At 39.5% G+C, this 16,025-nt stretch overlaps 1 protein-coding gene across 8 annotated transcripts in view; it reads right to left on the bottom strand.

Annotated features, from left to right (window-relative positions):
- Positions 1-204: 204 nt before the first annotated feature.
- BCAS3 (BCAS3 microtubule associated cell migration factor) overlaps positions 205-16,025 on the bottom strand; it is a 1,369,778-nt gene continuing 1,353,957 nt past the window's right edge. For all 8 annotated transcript variants that reach the window (XM_089676635.1, XM_089676630.1, XM_089676633.1 and 5 more), the window contains one exon: positions 205-3,240. In XM_089676635.1, the coding sequence (XP_089532761.1) occupies positions 3,204-3,240 (37 nt within the window). In that variant the 3' untranslated portion in view covers positions 205-3,203. The remainder of the gene's footprint in view (positions 3,241-16,025) is intronic.

Below are 16,025 nucleotides of genomic sequence, written 5' to 3'. Positions count from 1 at the left end.
CCTAGGACCCTTTAAATTCTTCTTTATGCCCTCTAGCACAATGTGTAAAAGCATCCACCTATAAAAAAATGAATTGCTTGTTCAAAGTTGTATGCGCAAATATGCGTAATATTTTGTGATATAAGCCAATTTGTAAACAAGTCATAAAACAAAAGCATGCATTTTATAGAATAATTCCAAAGCACAAACATACTGTAAAATGCATTTTACGTCATCTTAAAATTCATTCTTTATTTAATATTCACAGATAAAAGCATACTTATACAATGCAAAGTGTTGTTACTTCCAGATTATCATGGATAACAGATTTATTTATTGTAGTAAGAAGGTTAATCCATTGCTAAAAGTTATTGGAAGAAACTGAAAGACCCACAAGAAGAAGGAAAATAAAGTATTTGTTGAAAAAGATGTAGGCAGTTTAAGTAGCACCCTTCATTGGCTAACTTGAGCTATAGAAGAAGAAATATAGGTTTATGAAATAAAAAACTTCTATACTCACTACCATACTGCAGGATCTGTGTGATGCTGCAGCTGTCCTGTGTTGGCTCTAAGACCAAGAACTGTGTGATCACATGACTGCTGATCGCTCAGCTCTCAGTTTGCTTCGAGTGGAGAGCAGTAACTATCAGTCATTGCTCTCTGTATTGCTCCTGCAGCACTCATTGGAGTAGCAGGCTGAGAAGGGGTGGGCATGGCTTGCATGGGTGGGCTCTCAGCAGCATGCACAATCTTTCCCAAGCTTGGCACCGCTCTGCCCTCAGCGGACAATAACCTGATATCAGCTGACTCTAGGTCACAGGGGTAAAAAGTAATTGTACTCCTATGATTCACTCGAAATCTTGGCCATGTTTCTCTTCTAAATTGTTAAAAATGCAAGCTTTCGGGGCACATTAGGTCTCTTTTTTCAGGATTTATATTTAAAATACAGTATATATAATATATAAAACCTGAAGAAGAACCCTAATGGGTCCTGAAAGTTTGAATCTTTAAAAACTTAAGTTAGCAAATAAAAGAAAATAAAGGACAACACTAAAACTCCAAGCCTTCTGTTATTCTTCGATTTAAAAAAGAAGTGAGATGCTTAAGTCATGGTACAATAACTGTTTTTCATTCAATAAAATGCTTTTATATGATTCTCCCCAATCCTTTACTTGATTATGGATCCACAATATTTCATTCCACTCTTGACTCACCAAAACATAATATTTTGGCCTGTCACTGTCTTCTAATATCAATAATAAAAGCATTTAACACCATTCTACCTTATACGTGCAAGATAAAAAAAACTGGAGTTAACCAAGAAAGAAAAATGTAATATAAAACAGTGATATTGCTCATGGCAACCAATCAGATCCAGAAATCATTTAATAGTGCAGTTTAAAATCTGAAAGCAAATATCTAGTTTGTTGCTCCAGGAACTCATTTAACTTCCACCAGTTTTCAAAAAAGAGAACTATCACTTCTACAAAACAGTTCTATACATCAAGTCTTGGGTATTTATTATTAACTAATTAATAAGATCTATAAGGATATTAATGATGCTGTGGGGAATGTTTTATTACAAAGTCCATGCCATTTATAATGTGTAAGAAAAAATTAATTCAAACGGATGAGTGATCCATTATAATAATATGGTTACTAGTGCAAATCATTCAGTGACCCATTGAAATTCTTGTGCTTATCTATAATCTTGCAATAGGTTACCTCCAGTTAACATGAATAACTGTATATCTCAGAGTGGGTAAGATCAAGGAGGGTAAGAACCCCTGTTGGGCTTTTATTGTGGTCTATCTAGCTGTTGCAGAGATTTACTCTTACTATTAGTTCTGGTGCCTGTTGTACCAAGGACAGAAAATGAGGGAAATTAACGTTTTAGAGTTGCCACCATTACCAGAGTACAGGTGAAATCTCCTAATGGAGGGATCTTGTCTGATAAGTTAGAGTTGGGGGGGTTCCCATCACCTTAGGGAGATTTAATCTCACTTCCTCTTGTGTCTTTGGTGCAGAAAGCAGTAGTAGCTCTCTCCTCTAGAGATAGCAAAAAAGGGCTACAAAGGTTCTAACCCTTCCCATAGAAGGCTAGAAACAAAGACTAGTTTTTACTGCAGTTCTAACCTATTACATTATGCTGGAAAATGATGTGTTTTTAATACAACAACATATCAATTTACCCCTTAGCTCTTAGCATAATACATTTCCTATATTAGAAAAAGATTCCATGTGACTAGCAATGATTGAAATGCTATCGATATCTGGAAACCCTACAAAAATTAATTTCGTGCAATTAAAATGAGGAATTAAATGTCATATTTAACAGTTATCAGATGTGTGCATTTGGTTGGCTTTAATACTTTAACACTTAAAGAGTATTTATGTCATCCATAAATATTGTGTTTACCATGCAAAATCTTTATTTATAGATAGAATCGCCCAATCTAATCTTTGAGTACTTGAAAAGACCAGGAAGAATACGAGTATATTAAGATTTTGTTTTGATGGTGGAATGCATATCAGTGTAAGAAAGTTTTAAGGCAATAACCCAATTTGTAGTTGCGTTACTACTTAAAAAAAAAAACACTTCACCCCTTGATAATCTAAAATGAATAAAACAAAATGGAGACACAATAGTCACACCTATGTGTGTCAACTGGGAATCATAAGCACAGCTTTGTATAGCTAAACACACAAGATTCAGATGCATTTGCTATTAAATTCAGTACAGTAATATCACACAAAATGTGCATTTCCCATTAAATTATATCTCCAAATAAATATATATGCCAGGATCACCAGTGTATGTCATGCCACTGCAGAAAACACAGGCAAGTAGAAGTCACATTTAGATTGTCTCAGTAATAATAGTGTTTAAAGCATATCCTAATAACTAATCACTGATGCCAAATAAAGACCAAAAGGAATGCACTGCATTTCTTACTTCCAACCTAATCTTCTATGCAAATGATGAACTCCAACATATACAGTCTACAAAGAAAAAGTTTGAAGAGAAAAAGGAAACACATTATACATTAAATTACTTGAAAATTTGAATAGTAAGTATGAAACTGTTTCACTTTCGTAAAGTTATTTTATCCTATAGAAGTCCTGATGGGAAGAGGCTGAGAGGTTGACTTTCATTGCTTGGCAGAGTTGTCCTGTAACCATCAAAGTTGCGAGGAATGCTACCACTGGTAGATCCAGAGCTGTTACTTAGTGTCTCTATGCTTCCGTCTCGCTGTAGTTCTGAAATAATACAATAAAAAACAAAAGATATAAATATACAAGAAGAAAATATGAATAACCATTTCTCACTGTAACAAACAGCATAAACGTGACACTAAACGATATTATTTTCCAAAAATAATAATTATCATAATTTGGGATTTATATAGCGCCAACAGCAATTCACAACATGAGGGCAGACAGTACAGTTAAAATACAATTCAGAACAGGAGGAATCAGAGGGCTCTGTTCGTTATAGCTTATAATCTAAAAGTAGGGTCAATTGATCCAAAAGGTATTAACTGTGGAGGATGAGCGGATGGTGAAAGTGGGGATACAGTCGTTAGGTGCAAGAGGGACAGTCTTCTCTGAAGATAAGGGTTTTCAGAGCTCGCCTAAAAGTGGACAGAGTAGGAGATAGACAGATTGGGGTATGGAGTTCCATAGGACGGGAGAGGCTCGGGAGAAGTCCTGGTGGTGAGCATGTGGCAAGGAGACAAGGGAGATAGAGAGCACAGAATGATTTGGTTAGTATTTTGAGACTAGGTTAGTGATGTAGCTGGGGGTCAAGTTGTGGATGGCTTTGTAAGTTATTGACAGTATTTTGAATGTAATCCATACACATCCACTGCTCAATAGCCCTGTAATGTATTTTTTCAAGCAGTACACTTTTGTTGCAGTCATTGGGTGGATTTACTAAAAGCAAAAACACTGTTAACTTTGCAAGTGCAGTTGCACTCATTTCCTCCAGAGCTTAGTGAATGTAATAAGGCTTCACTTTGTAAAGAAAACCCAATCAGGTGCAAGGTAAAAAAAAACTCAGCATTTTTGCATGCACATAATTGGATGATGGAAATCAGCAGAGCTTCACCACATTCAAGCTCTGGGGAAAACTGAACTTGCAAAGTGAACAGTCTATTTGCCTTTAGTAAATGTTCCCAATGTGAACTGCTGTATGCACTCAGGAAAGAACAAGAGAGGGTGCCTATGTTAATAAATAAAGTGGGACCATGGAAAATGAATTTAGTTACCCTATAACAGGAAGTCAGATCATGGCAGCAAAATAAAGAATGTGGAGATTTGAAAAAGGCCAAGAGAAATAGAAGGTATTTTTAAGGCATAGATCACCTTTACCAAAACACTGCCTATGCAGATGTAACGCCCTCTTAGCTAGGTGGGATTTCTCTTAGTTAGAGGCTAGCTAGCTGCCTGGAATAAGTCAGCCTGTGAGTGAGGCAGGAGTTCACCTCAGGACAGGCTAGGGAAGTTCTGAAGGTCAGAGATTCTGGTGCCTTCGCACCTCTCCAGAAACCTGAGAGCTGTCTGGGGAGGGACGGAGGAAGGGAGGAGGCTCAGATCTGCATGCTTAAGGGACCTTGGCCAATCCCCTGGCAGGAGGATGGGCATGGTGACCAAGGCAACCCTTAAGTATCACAGAGCCTGAGAACAGTGCAGAGTCTGGTGGACGATGGACTGAGGGGAAAGCTGAAGTGAGGAGCCTGGGAGGGGGCCCCAGGGAGGTGAGCCCACCTGCAGGCAGGATTCTTGAAGGGAAGATCTACTCTGTCTTATCGTCTCCTTGGGAGGACAGCCTGGGAAGCAGGGAAGGAGCCAGCCCAACATAAGGCCTGAAGGCAGCCACTAACCCACCAAGCAAACAGGGAAAGACAAAGTGAGTACTCCTACACCCCCTGCGCCAGATAAGAGGAGAGGGCAATCAGGTGCATTATACAACTAGTCTTCATCCAGGACTGTTCTAAATTTACAGCTCTTGAGCCCTCCTGCCCAGGGATACCATCAAGGCAGCTGGGAGAAGAGGAGGAATCATCCAGGGTCTGAGGAGGTACACCAAAGGGGCTTTAGCACCCTTTAAAGAGAGAGTGTTGCTATCCACATTTGTGTACATAGTTGCTAAAATGTTTGTCCTCAAAACTCTGCAGTTCCTCGGACATCACATATACCCTAGACCCCATCCAGGTTCTAAACCCCTTAATGAAATCACAAAACCAAGCTCAAGGACTGTTTAATGACTCCTGTGTGCAAAATGTGGAAGAAAAATGTGTGTTGCCTAGCTGTGCAGAGTTTAAGGGGAACGCAAAACTCAGCAACTCCTGAGTGGGTAGTGCTACACAGATGACGGACATCTGTAGATAAAAACAAGTTTTGCAGCTTTGACCAAACTTGAATAATGCCTTTGCTATAGGTGCAGTCCATTTACATACTTCATGAAGCCTGACTGGAACACTGCCAGGACATTGCTAAGAAAGTTGCTAAGATAGGCCTAGCTGTTACTGTTTAACCTCACCATCACAGGAATGAGCTCTTTCTCTGATTCAAACCTCCTCACATGTGCTTTCTCATCCCTGATGCTCTAATAGGTCTAAGCTCAGCGTATGAGAGCTCACTCCTGTGAGGGTGGAGGTGAGTAGTAACAGCTGGGCCTGGAGTTTTCCAGTTAGGCTTCATGAGGTATGTAAATGGCCTATACCTATGACTGGTCTATAACTGTGCAGCTTTGACCAAATTATTCAATTTTGATCAAAGCTGCACAGTTTGTTTTTATCTACAGACATCTTTTATTTGCACAGTTTTTGGTAAAGGTGAACTAACCCTTTAGGAATACATGAATAGAATTTTTTTAAACCATAGTTTAGTGTTTCTGACACTTTTGGTTTACATATAAATCAGCATTTTATGATAGAAAATGTCTTAAAACACCCAAACATTTTATATTTTTTAAAGCAGAGGCCCGAGAGAATAAATTGGTGGATTTTGTAATTTTATATGTCACATAAAAAAATCGTTTTTCAAACACAATTTTTTAGGGAAAAATATACTTTTTAAAATTTTAATGTAAAAAAACACAATACATAACCGAATTTCTTTGCAAAATATACAAGAAGATGTTACGCCAAGTAAATAGATACCAATCATGTCATGCTTTAAAAGCCAAACAAACATTTTGCTATCCACAGTCAACACTTTAAAAGCCTTTACAGGTTACCACTTTAGATTTACAGAGGAGATCTGGTGCTAGAATTTCTGCCCATGATCTGACATTGATGGGGAAAACTCAAGTGCGAAATGATTGCTGTTTTGCATGCGTGCGAGACCGACGCAAGCATGAGGGACAGGGACATTCTGCTCTTTTTTTTTTTACACTGTCACTTTAAAAAAAAATTTTTTAGCACTTTTATTGCTGTCACAAGGAATGTAAACATCCCTTGTGACAGCAATAGGCATGTGACTGTTACTCTTTATTGAGAGATCTGGGATCTGAAGACCCCAAATTCCTCCTCTGCTCTTAAAAGCATTTAATCACTCCAAGATCAGTATGAATAAATGCTTTTCTTTTTTTAAAATTACATTTATTTCCGATTAAATCAGAAGTAATGTAATGTCATCACTTCCAGGTTACTATATCATAGAGCCAAACAAAGCCGATCCAGTCTTTGTTTGGGTCTGTTTGGGTAGCGCCAGCCTGTCAATCGGGACTCCCAGAGGAACGGGAGATCACGGTAAAGCCACATAAGGCAACAGGAGGGGGGGTGTCCCCTGCCGCTGCTTGTAATTGCAATTGAGCTGCTAGTTAGCTGCTCCGATTGCTATTAGAAGAGAGCCAACAATTGGCTCTAAAAAACAGTATTAGGATAATGCCTGCAGCTGCAGACATCATCCCGGTATGACTGCTCAAACTCCAGTGAGTTATGGGTACGTAAGTGGTTATGAAAATTACATTAAATTGCACATCCAGCTATAACTCTCATTTTTAGTATTCTGTAAAGTGGGGAAGGAATACAACCCCCATACAGGTACCAGTTTACTGCTATCCAGGGATCTGTAAGAACGATTTTCCCTCACTTGACAATGGTTTAGTCAGACAGGCAACCTTGACAACCCAGCTTCCTAGTACTTTTAATTATATACAGGAATGAGTTATTCTCAGTTAGCAACAAAATGTGTAGGTGGGTATGCAGAAATTCATCCCTGGCCACACAGGGAGTACACTGTTTTCAAAGACTGACTCACAAACTTGCCTTGGGAAGACTAGCAAAGTGCAACCATTGTGTATAACTGCAAAGCAGAAATCAGAGCCTATAAGGCCTATAAGGCTTCCTATGGATACATACTGTACATAAATACATATTATGCATAAATACAAAGATTTTAGCACAAACCAATATGATTGCATACATCAAGCTGATCTTTTTTTACATCTCTTTTTATAGCTAAAACCATTGCAAAGTCTATACTTTCGCTAAGTCATAGGTAAAAAGTTACCAATGTGCAGTAATTACAATTTTTGTTTGTGCCTATTTTTTTTTGCAGACCAAACCAGAATGTGGAAAAAATTGTATGGCCAGCTAATGCTGACAGAAGATGCAAATCCTGCTTTAAACAGATAAAATGCTGGTAAAAGGAGGTCAACTGCAAGTCAAATGAATTCTGAATGATTTTATAAGCATCTCAAATTGATGATAAACTGATGCTATTGGTACAAGTCTAGACCCGTCATTGAAGATGCTACATTTTGTCAGAAATATGTCAGTTCCCCAAATAATTTTTAAAACTGAACTCATCATACCTATCTCCTTACTAACAATCCTGTGAGGGGTTTATCCTCAACACTAGCATCTTTCCCCTGTCTTCTTCTGGGTGCCTGTCTTTGGGCATCCTCATTGGCATCTGCAGAATGAAGTAACTCGTGTGCATGTGTAAGGATCAGTTATCCCTGCACACAGGAACTGTACTGGTGATGTAAACTGAGCTGCACATGTACAGCTCAGTTTACACACCACATAAGACTGCAAGTCCTTTTTTGATAAAAACTAAAAAGTATATGTTTACATAGCTGTCTTTAATAGGTTTGAAATGTGAAATGGGTATTTTACAGATAACTTCCTTTAAAATATTTAATTTGCATGCCTTTATCACCTTTTTATTTTTTGTAGAAAATGTTTGCTAATAAAAATGTATAAAACAAAAATGCTCTTATTTAGTTTTGGATAAAGTAAGTTTATTGTTAAATTCCCTGTCAGTTTTTTTTTATCCTGTTGGAAAGATATCAGCTTACTTCCTATCCTGAAGATGCAAAAGGGAGGAAATCTCTATCAATTAGATAAATCCATTCTTTTTTTTTTTTTTTTTATTTTTTTTAATTTAAATATTTATTAAATTTTTCATGTTAATACAAAAACTCAAACAGGGAAGTAATTCTCATACAAGTATACATTTATAACATTTCTGTCTTTCCCTTACTTAAAACTCTTTTCTTTCCCATCCCACTACCCCTCCCTCCCACACCTCTTCCCCCTCTGCAGACTCTATCCCATTCTATTCTCTTGAGGCTTTTTAATGTTATGTTAACATCCTAGTTTATGTTTTCTTATATTTCTCTTTCAATCCTGCTCTTTCCCACTTTTCCCATCTCCTTAGATACACTCCCATTCTGTCTTCCTGCATATGATATGATCTTTCCATTCTACCTATCTGGTTTACTCTGTTAATCCAGTCCACCTCCTTCGGTACCTCGACTTTCCGCCAAAACTTGGGTATCAACCCTTTCGCTGCATTCAAGAAGTACCAAATACCTGAGTCTTTATATTTATTTACAGATGTCTCCACAACGTGTAGGAGACACGTCGTTGGATCTAATCCTATGTCAATTTCGGTTATTTCTTTAATCAACTTGACTATTGTCTTCCAAAAAGCCTGAATTTTCGGACATTCCCACCATATGTGAAACACCGTGCCTATATCTCCACATCCTCTCCAACACATATTTGAACTTTCCCCATTCATCTTGTGTTCAACACTTGGTGTGATGTGCCATCGTGTCACAAACTTATAATTAACCTCCACCTCTCTCATACTAACATTATCGTGTATCAATCTAAACATCTTTCTCTGTCTATCCTCATCAAACTCAACTCCCATATCTCTTTCCCATTTTGTCATAAAATTTAACTTTGTGTTTGTGTCTAATTCTGTGAGAATTCTATACATTTTTGAAACACCGTGCTTCCCATCCCTTCGTGTCTCCAACAACCTTTCAAACATATTCCACTCCTGTTTTATTCTCAAAGGTTTCGGAAGTTTTCCAATAAAACTTTTCAATTGATGGTATTTCCACTCATCCATTCTAAAAAAAATATCTCCCTTCTTCTCTATTAACTCTTTAAGTGATCTCAATTCCCCCTCCACCAATACATCTCTCAATTGGGTATCTTCCTTTCTGAACCATCTCCCCGAAATCTTGTTCTTTCCCGGAGGAAAGTACTCAGAATTCGTGAGAGGCATTAATGTTGAATTAAATTCCCATTTCATATTTTTATGTAAATTGTCCCATACCCTAAAGACATTTAAAGTGTAAATACTTGTGCTTTCTTTGGTTCCCCTAAACTGTGGTGGGACCCATATCATCTGACTCAATCCAATTCCACTAAGCTCATTCTCTATTGTTACCCAACTTTTCCCCTTATGGTTAAATGTCCAGTCATATATTCTTGCCAAAACCACTGCTTTATAATATCTCTTGACATCTGGTAAACCCAATCCCCCTTTCTCTTTAGTCCTACTCAATGTTTCATATGCTATTCTAGGTTTTTTATTCTTCCATATGTATCTTGTTAACATTTTTTTCATTATCTTAAAGAAGGCTTCTGGAATTTTAATTGGTACCATTTGAAATCTATACAGTATTTTAGGCATAATTACCATTTTGACTAAGTTTATACGTCCTATCCAGGATGGATTTCCTCCTTCTAGTCTTTTTAAATCTTCCCTGATCTCATTAATCAAAGAGATATAATTTACTCTATACAAATGCTTGGATGAGGCAGTGATTTTTATTCCTAGGTATTTTATCTCTTTTTCTCTCCAAATAAAGGGGAATTCTTTTTGTAATTTTTCTTTTTCATTCTTTGATATATTAATATTCAGGATCTCTGTTTTCGTTGGGTTAATTTTTAAATTTGATAGTTCACCGTACTCCTTCAGAATCTTCATTATATTTGGGAGAGTTATTCTGGGATTCCCCACATAGAACAATAAATCGTCCGCAAAGGCCGCTACTCTATGTTCTATGGATTCTATCTGAATTCCCTTTACCGATCCACTATTTCTTATTATTGACAGCAGAGGTTCGAGTGACAATACATATAGCAGGGGAGACAGAGGACAGCCCTGTCTTGTACCATTTGACATTCCAATGGGTTCTGATCTCTCCCCATTTACCGTGATGATTGCAGTAGGCTCCCTATATACAGTTGTGACCAAAATTATTCAACCCCCAATGCTGTAAAGGGGTTTAGGGACTATAGTGTACATTTGGAATTGTATTCAGAATCAAATCCTACAAGGACGTTGTAACTACCCAAATGCAACTAAAATGACATCAATTGTTTATGTAATACAGTAGTAAATGGTTCTTATGTGGTTTCTTCATTGCCACAATTATTCAACCCCTTAAAGACTACCACTCTGAAGAACAGAGGTTCATACAGGTGCTTTCCATCAGGTATTGAAAACACCTGTGGATGTCACCGAGCAGCAATCAAGCATAATAAGCACCAATTAGGCAGCTTTAAAATGACTGTGATACTCAGCTCCTTCTAGACATTTACTGGTGTGGTTACAAACATGGTGAAGGCAAGAGAATGGTCCAGGAAGACAAGAGAAGAGGTGATTTCTCTTCACAGGAAGGGCAATGGCTATAAGAAGATTGCAAAGATGTTAAACATACCAAGAGACACCTTAGGAAGCATCATTCGCAAATTCAAGGCAAAGGGCACTGTTGAAACGCTACCTGGTCGTGGCAGAAAGAAGATGCTGACTTCGACTGCTGTGCGCTACCTGAAGCGTAGAGTGGAGAGAAGTCCCCGTGTGACTGCTGAGGAACTGAGAAAAGATTTGTCAGATGTGGGTACAGAAGTTTCAGCCCAGACAATAAGACGCACACTGCGTAATGAAGGCCTCCGTGCCAGAACTCCCAGGCGTACCCCCTTGCTGTCTCCAAAGAATAAGAAGAGTCGACTGCAGTATGCCAAAAGCCATGTGGACAAACCACAAAAGTTGTGGGATAGTGTTCTGTGGACTGATGAAACAAAATTAGAACTGTTTGGGCCCATGGATCAACGCTATGTTTGGAGGAGGAAGAACAAGGCCTATGATGAAAAGAACACCTTGCCTACTGTGAAGCATGGTGGAGGGTCAATCATGCTTTGGGGCTGTTTTGCTTCTGCAGGTACAGGGAAGCTTCAGCGTGTGCAAGGTACCATGAATTCTCTTCAGTACCAGGAGATATTGGATGGAAACGTGATGCAGTCCGTCACACACCTGAGGCTTGGGAGACGTTGGACCTTTCAACAGGACAATGATCCCAAGCATACCTCCAAGTCCACTAGAGCATGGTTGCAGAGGAAAGGCTGGAACATTTTGGAGTGGCCATCGCAGTCACCAGACTTAAATCCGATTGAGAACCTCTGGTGGGACTTAAAGAAAGCAGTTGCAGTGCGCAAGCCTAAGAATGTGACTGAACTGGAGGCCTTTGCCCATGAAGAATGGGCGAAGATACCCGTAGATCGCTGCAAGACACTTGTGTCAAGCTATGCTTCACGTTTAAAAGCTGTTATAACTGTAAAAGGATGCTGTACTAAGTACTAAGATTGAATGTCACTTGGGGGTTGAATAAAACTGATAATGCTGTGAGCACAGAAAAGACATTTGTGGTTATTTCATTATAACTGTTATGTTATATTTGTCTGACCTACAAGTGCCTCTTTAATGTAAATGTAAGCAAGATGACTGAATGATCAAAAGCAATGTCAAACTGGCCAAAACACTCAATTTCAGTGGGGGTTGAATAATTTTGGTCACAACTGTAGTTTACTTATCCACTCTCGCATTCTATCTCCTAACCCCAGCACTTTTAAGTTGTCCATCATAAAGCCCCAGTCCACTCTATCAAATGCCTTCTCCGCATCAATTGACAAGAGCACCACCGGGGCTTTCCCTCTTCTACTCTTCTGAATAAGCATCAGGGTTCTCAAGCCATTATCTCTACCTTCTCTCCCCGGTACAAAGCCCACCTGATCTCCGTGGATCCATTCAGGCATCAGATCTCTCAACCTGTTTGCTAACACCTTTGCATACAGTTTAGTGTCTGTGTTCAATAATGAGATCGGTCTATAGCTGGAGCACTGCGATGGGTCCTTTCCCTCCTTGTGAATAAGTACTACATGTGCCTGTAGGGATTCTCTCCTCATTTCCATCCCACCTCCCAGTGCATTCATATATTTCTCCAGTTTGGGTAACAATACTTCACTAAATTTCTTATAGTACCTAACTGTATAGCCATCCGGACCTGGACTTTTTCCCCCTCCTGTACTTCTTAATGCTATTTTAATTTCTTCCTGGGAGATTTCTACGTCTAGGGAGTTCAACTGTGCTTCACTTAGTTTTGGTAATCCCGCATTTTTTAAGTATGTCATCTTTTTTTCCTTAATTCCCTCTTGGAATTCCTTTAGAGGGTCTTGGGGGCTAATATTATATAACTTTTTATAATACTCCGTAAACACTTTAATAATCTCTTTATTTGAGTGGGCCAGCTCCCCCTTTGAACTTTTTATCTTTTCTATATAATTCCTATTTTTCTTTTTATTCAAAGCTCTCATTAAATATCTTCCTGGTCTGTCTCCCCATCTATACCTCTCGTTCAAAACCCTGTTGTATACTCTTCTCTTCTCCTCATCCATCAACCTCTCTAACTCCTCTTTTTTATCCAGTAAGTTCTGTCTCGTATCTTTTGTTATTTTCTTCTTATGGATCTGCTCCAAGTCTAATATTTCTTTTAAGAGCCCACTGACCTTCTCTCTTCTTTCCTTTTTCTTCCTTGCTCCAGCCGCAATCAAGATTCCTCTTATGAATACCTTATGACTTTCCCAAACTGTAGCTATCGATACTTCCTCTGTTTCGTTCTCCTTAAAGTATTCCTTAATCTCTTTCTCGATTTTCTGAACTACATCCTCATCCAGAAGAAGGGCCTCATTTAACCTCCACCCTAATCCTCCCGTCCACCTTCTTCCCCATCTCAACTTCATCACGACCGGAGCATGATCCGAGAGCGTCCTTGTCTCTATGTCAATTTTTACCAGGTGATCTATTAGTTGATGGTCTATTAAGATGTAATCTAATCTCGAGTATATCTCATGTGCATTCGAGAAAAAGGTATAGTCTCTGTCTTTCATATGCCTTATTCTCCAAGTATCCACTAGTTGATATTCATGCATCACTTTTTTCATAGCTCTCAGAGCCCTACTCCCCTCTCTTTGCACAGGAGAGGTATTATCTTTTTGTGGGTCCATACAAAAGTTTAGGTCTCCAGCTACTATCAAACGCCCTTTTTTAAAGTCCATTAATTTTTTCAACAAGCCCTTCATATACTTCTCCGAGTTTTTATTGGGACAATATATATTGGCTAAAGTACACTCAATCCCCTGGAGTCTACCTTTTAAAAATAAGAACCTCCCCTCCGGGTCGGTTCTTCTATCCTCCAACTCAAATCTCATGTTCTTTGCCACACCTATTGCAACCCCTTTTGCTCTTTTAATTGGGGAATCTGCGTAGTACCATGTTGGATAGTATTTGGATTTCAATTTCACGTTTGCCTCTATCTCGAAATGCGTCTCTTGTAAAAATACCACTGACGTAGCCCTATGATGTAACTCTTTAAACAACCTAAATCTCTTCCCTGGACAACTCAGCCCGTTCACATTATAGGTTATAAACTGTAATTCTTCCATCTTTCCCAATTAAGTCCATCTCTCTTCCAGATTGCCTCTTCCTCTTCATCTCTTCTGACCTGCAGAGTATTGACCCAATACCTCCTCTCCTCCCTTCCACCCACCCAACTCTCTTCCCCTCCCCCCTCCCTCCCTCCCCACCTCCCCCCCTCCCCACCTCCCCCCACCCCTCCCATCCCCCCTTCTTTTTTCCCTACCCGTTTTTAGGCCTATAATCTGCCTACAAATCATTTGTGGATCTATTTCCACCATTGATTTAAAGTTTAGGGCGTCAGCTCCGCCTATGTACGGTTCACCCCTCTTCCAACCGCCCCGATTCCCTCTCTCTGTCAAAAAGTCATTACTCTTTACCTCCCTGCCTTAATCGGAGCCTCCAAGCGGGTCTCAGCATCCGGAGGGGGAAGGCTAGGGGCGAGAGGGAGAAGTAAGAGAGAGAGAAGAGAGAAAAAAAAAAAAAAAAAATTCGTTTTCTACTTAATTCTCCCTCTCCTCCTCCTCCACCCCCGATGCCTCCCTCAGCCCGACCTGTTGCCAGTCCTCTTTTCTTTTAACATTTATGTTTCCTTTATCTTCTTCCTCTTCTTCCCAGCCAGCTATCTTCATTCTTTGCAAGTCCAGTCTATCACAAAAATCTCTTAAATCATCCGGAGATCTCAAATACGCTGTGACCCCATTTTTCCAGCCAATCAGAAATGCTGAGGTACCCCATCTATACTGCACATTCTGTTTTCTCATTTGCTCCAACAGGGGTTTCAGGGATCTCCTTCTCCTTAGGGTCTCTACTGTTAAGTCCGCATAGATTTGGATAGTCAAGTCTCCATACTTAACTAATGGTCTTCCCTTGGTTTTCTTCCAGATCTCATCTTTGGCCCCAAAATTTTGGAACTGGACAATTATGTCCCTCGATCTTTCCTTCTCAGTAGCCCGTTTGAACTTTCCTACCCTAAACACTCCATCCAGGTCGATCCCATCAGATTCCGGTTTATCTCTTATGGAGTTTAGGATTTTTTTAACTAGTTCATATAGTATTTCCCCTTTAGCAGTCTCTGGGATTCCTCGTATTCTAAGATTACTCCTTCTTTCTTTATTTTCTTGAACTTCCATCCTATAGGTCATTTTTTTCTGGTTATTTTCTAATTGGCTTATTCTTTCCTTTAAATTATCTATTTTCTGGGCCTGGATTTTAACTTTCTTCTCCGTTTCTTCCATTCTCAATAGAAGGTGGCCTAAATCATTTCGAATAGCTGTCATTTCATGTTTTATCGTTTTTTCCAGATTTTGAAACATTTCTGCCATCTCCTTCTTATTTGGTAGTTGTAGTTCACCTTCTGGTTCTTTTTTTCCCAAGCCCTCTACTATTTGTTGGCTACCGCTGCTATTTATGCCCAATGATAACCTAGGGCTATTTCCTGAACTAATGTCCATTTCCCCCTTTGCACCTTGGGCCCTTTCTGGTGTAGTATTTCCATAAGATGTAAATTTCTTTATTGTTCCTGTTTGGGCCCCTTTGGGCCCTGCTCCCTTGGAACCTTTGTTCTTCATATCCTCTATATATCTTGATAGCCTTGCAGTTTTTCCTATTTCCTTTACTCTCCTGGGACACCTGGACCTCCTTTCTTCTTCTTTTCTAACCCCTGGGAATCCTCCCCTCTTTAACCCCCTTGGACACCTGTATCACTCAGGGGTTCACCATGCAATAGGCCCCCAACAGTTTTCACTCACCCTTCCCCTCTCCGGACGGTGGTTCCAGGCTTATGTGGAGGGCCTTCACTGCTGCTCAGTCCTGGGGGGGATTCCTCGGGGTATCCGATATTCAGTTTCTTTCTTTCCACCTCCTTTCTCTCTCCTTGAGGATGGTCTTGGGGAAGAAGAATAGCTGTCCTAATATTTATGGGTCTCCCTGACCCAGGATTAAACAGCCGGCCGGGGGGATAAAGGAAACTATAAGGTGGCCACACTTTATTTCATTAGAGCACCGACCAGCCTCCTCTCTCCCACCGAGGT

Source organism: Staurois parvus, unplaced genomic scaffold, assembly GCF_062004578.1.
Source record: "Staurois parvus isolate SC_StPar_1 unplaced genomic scaffold, SC_StPar_1.0 ptg000172l, whole genome shotgun sequence".
In the NCBI taxonomy this organism is placed as follows: Eukaryota; Metazoa; Chordata; class Amphibia; order Anura; family Ranidae; genus Staurois; species Staurois parvus.
Note: the sequence above shows the minus strand (reverse complement) of the source record. Positions and strands in the feature narration are given on the sequence as shown.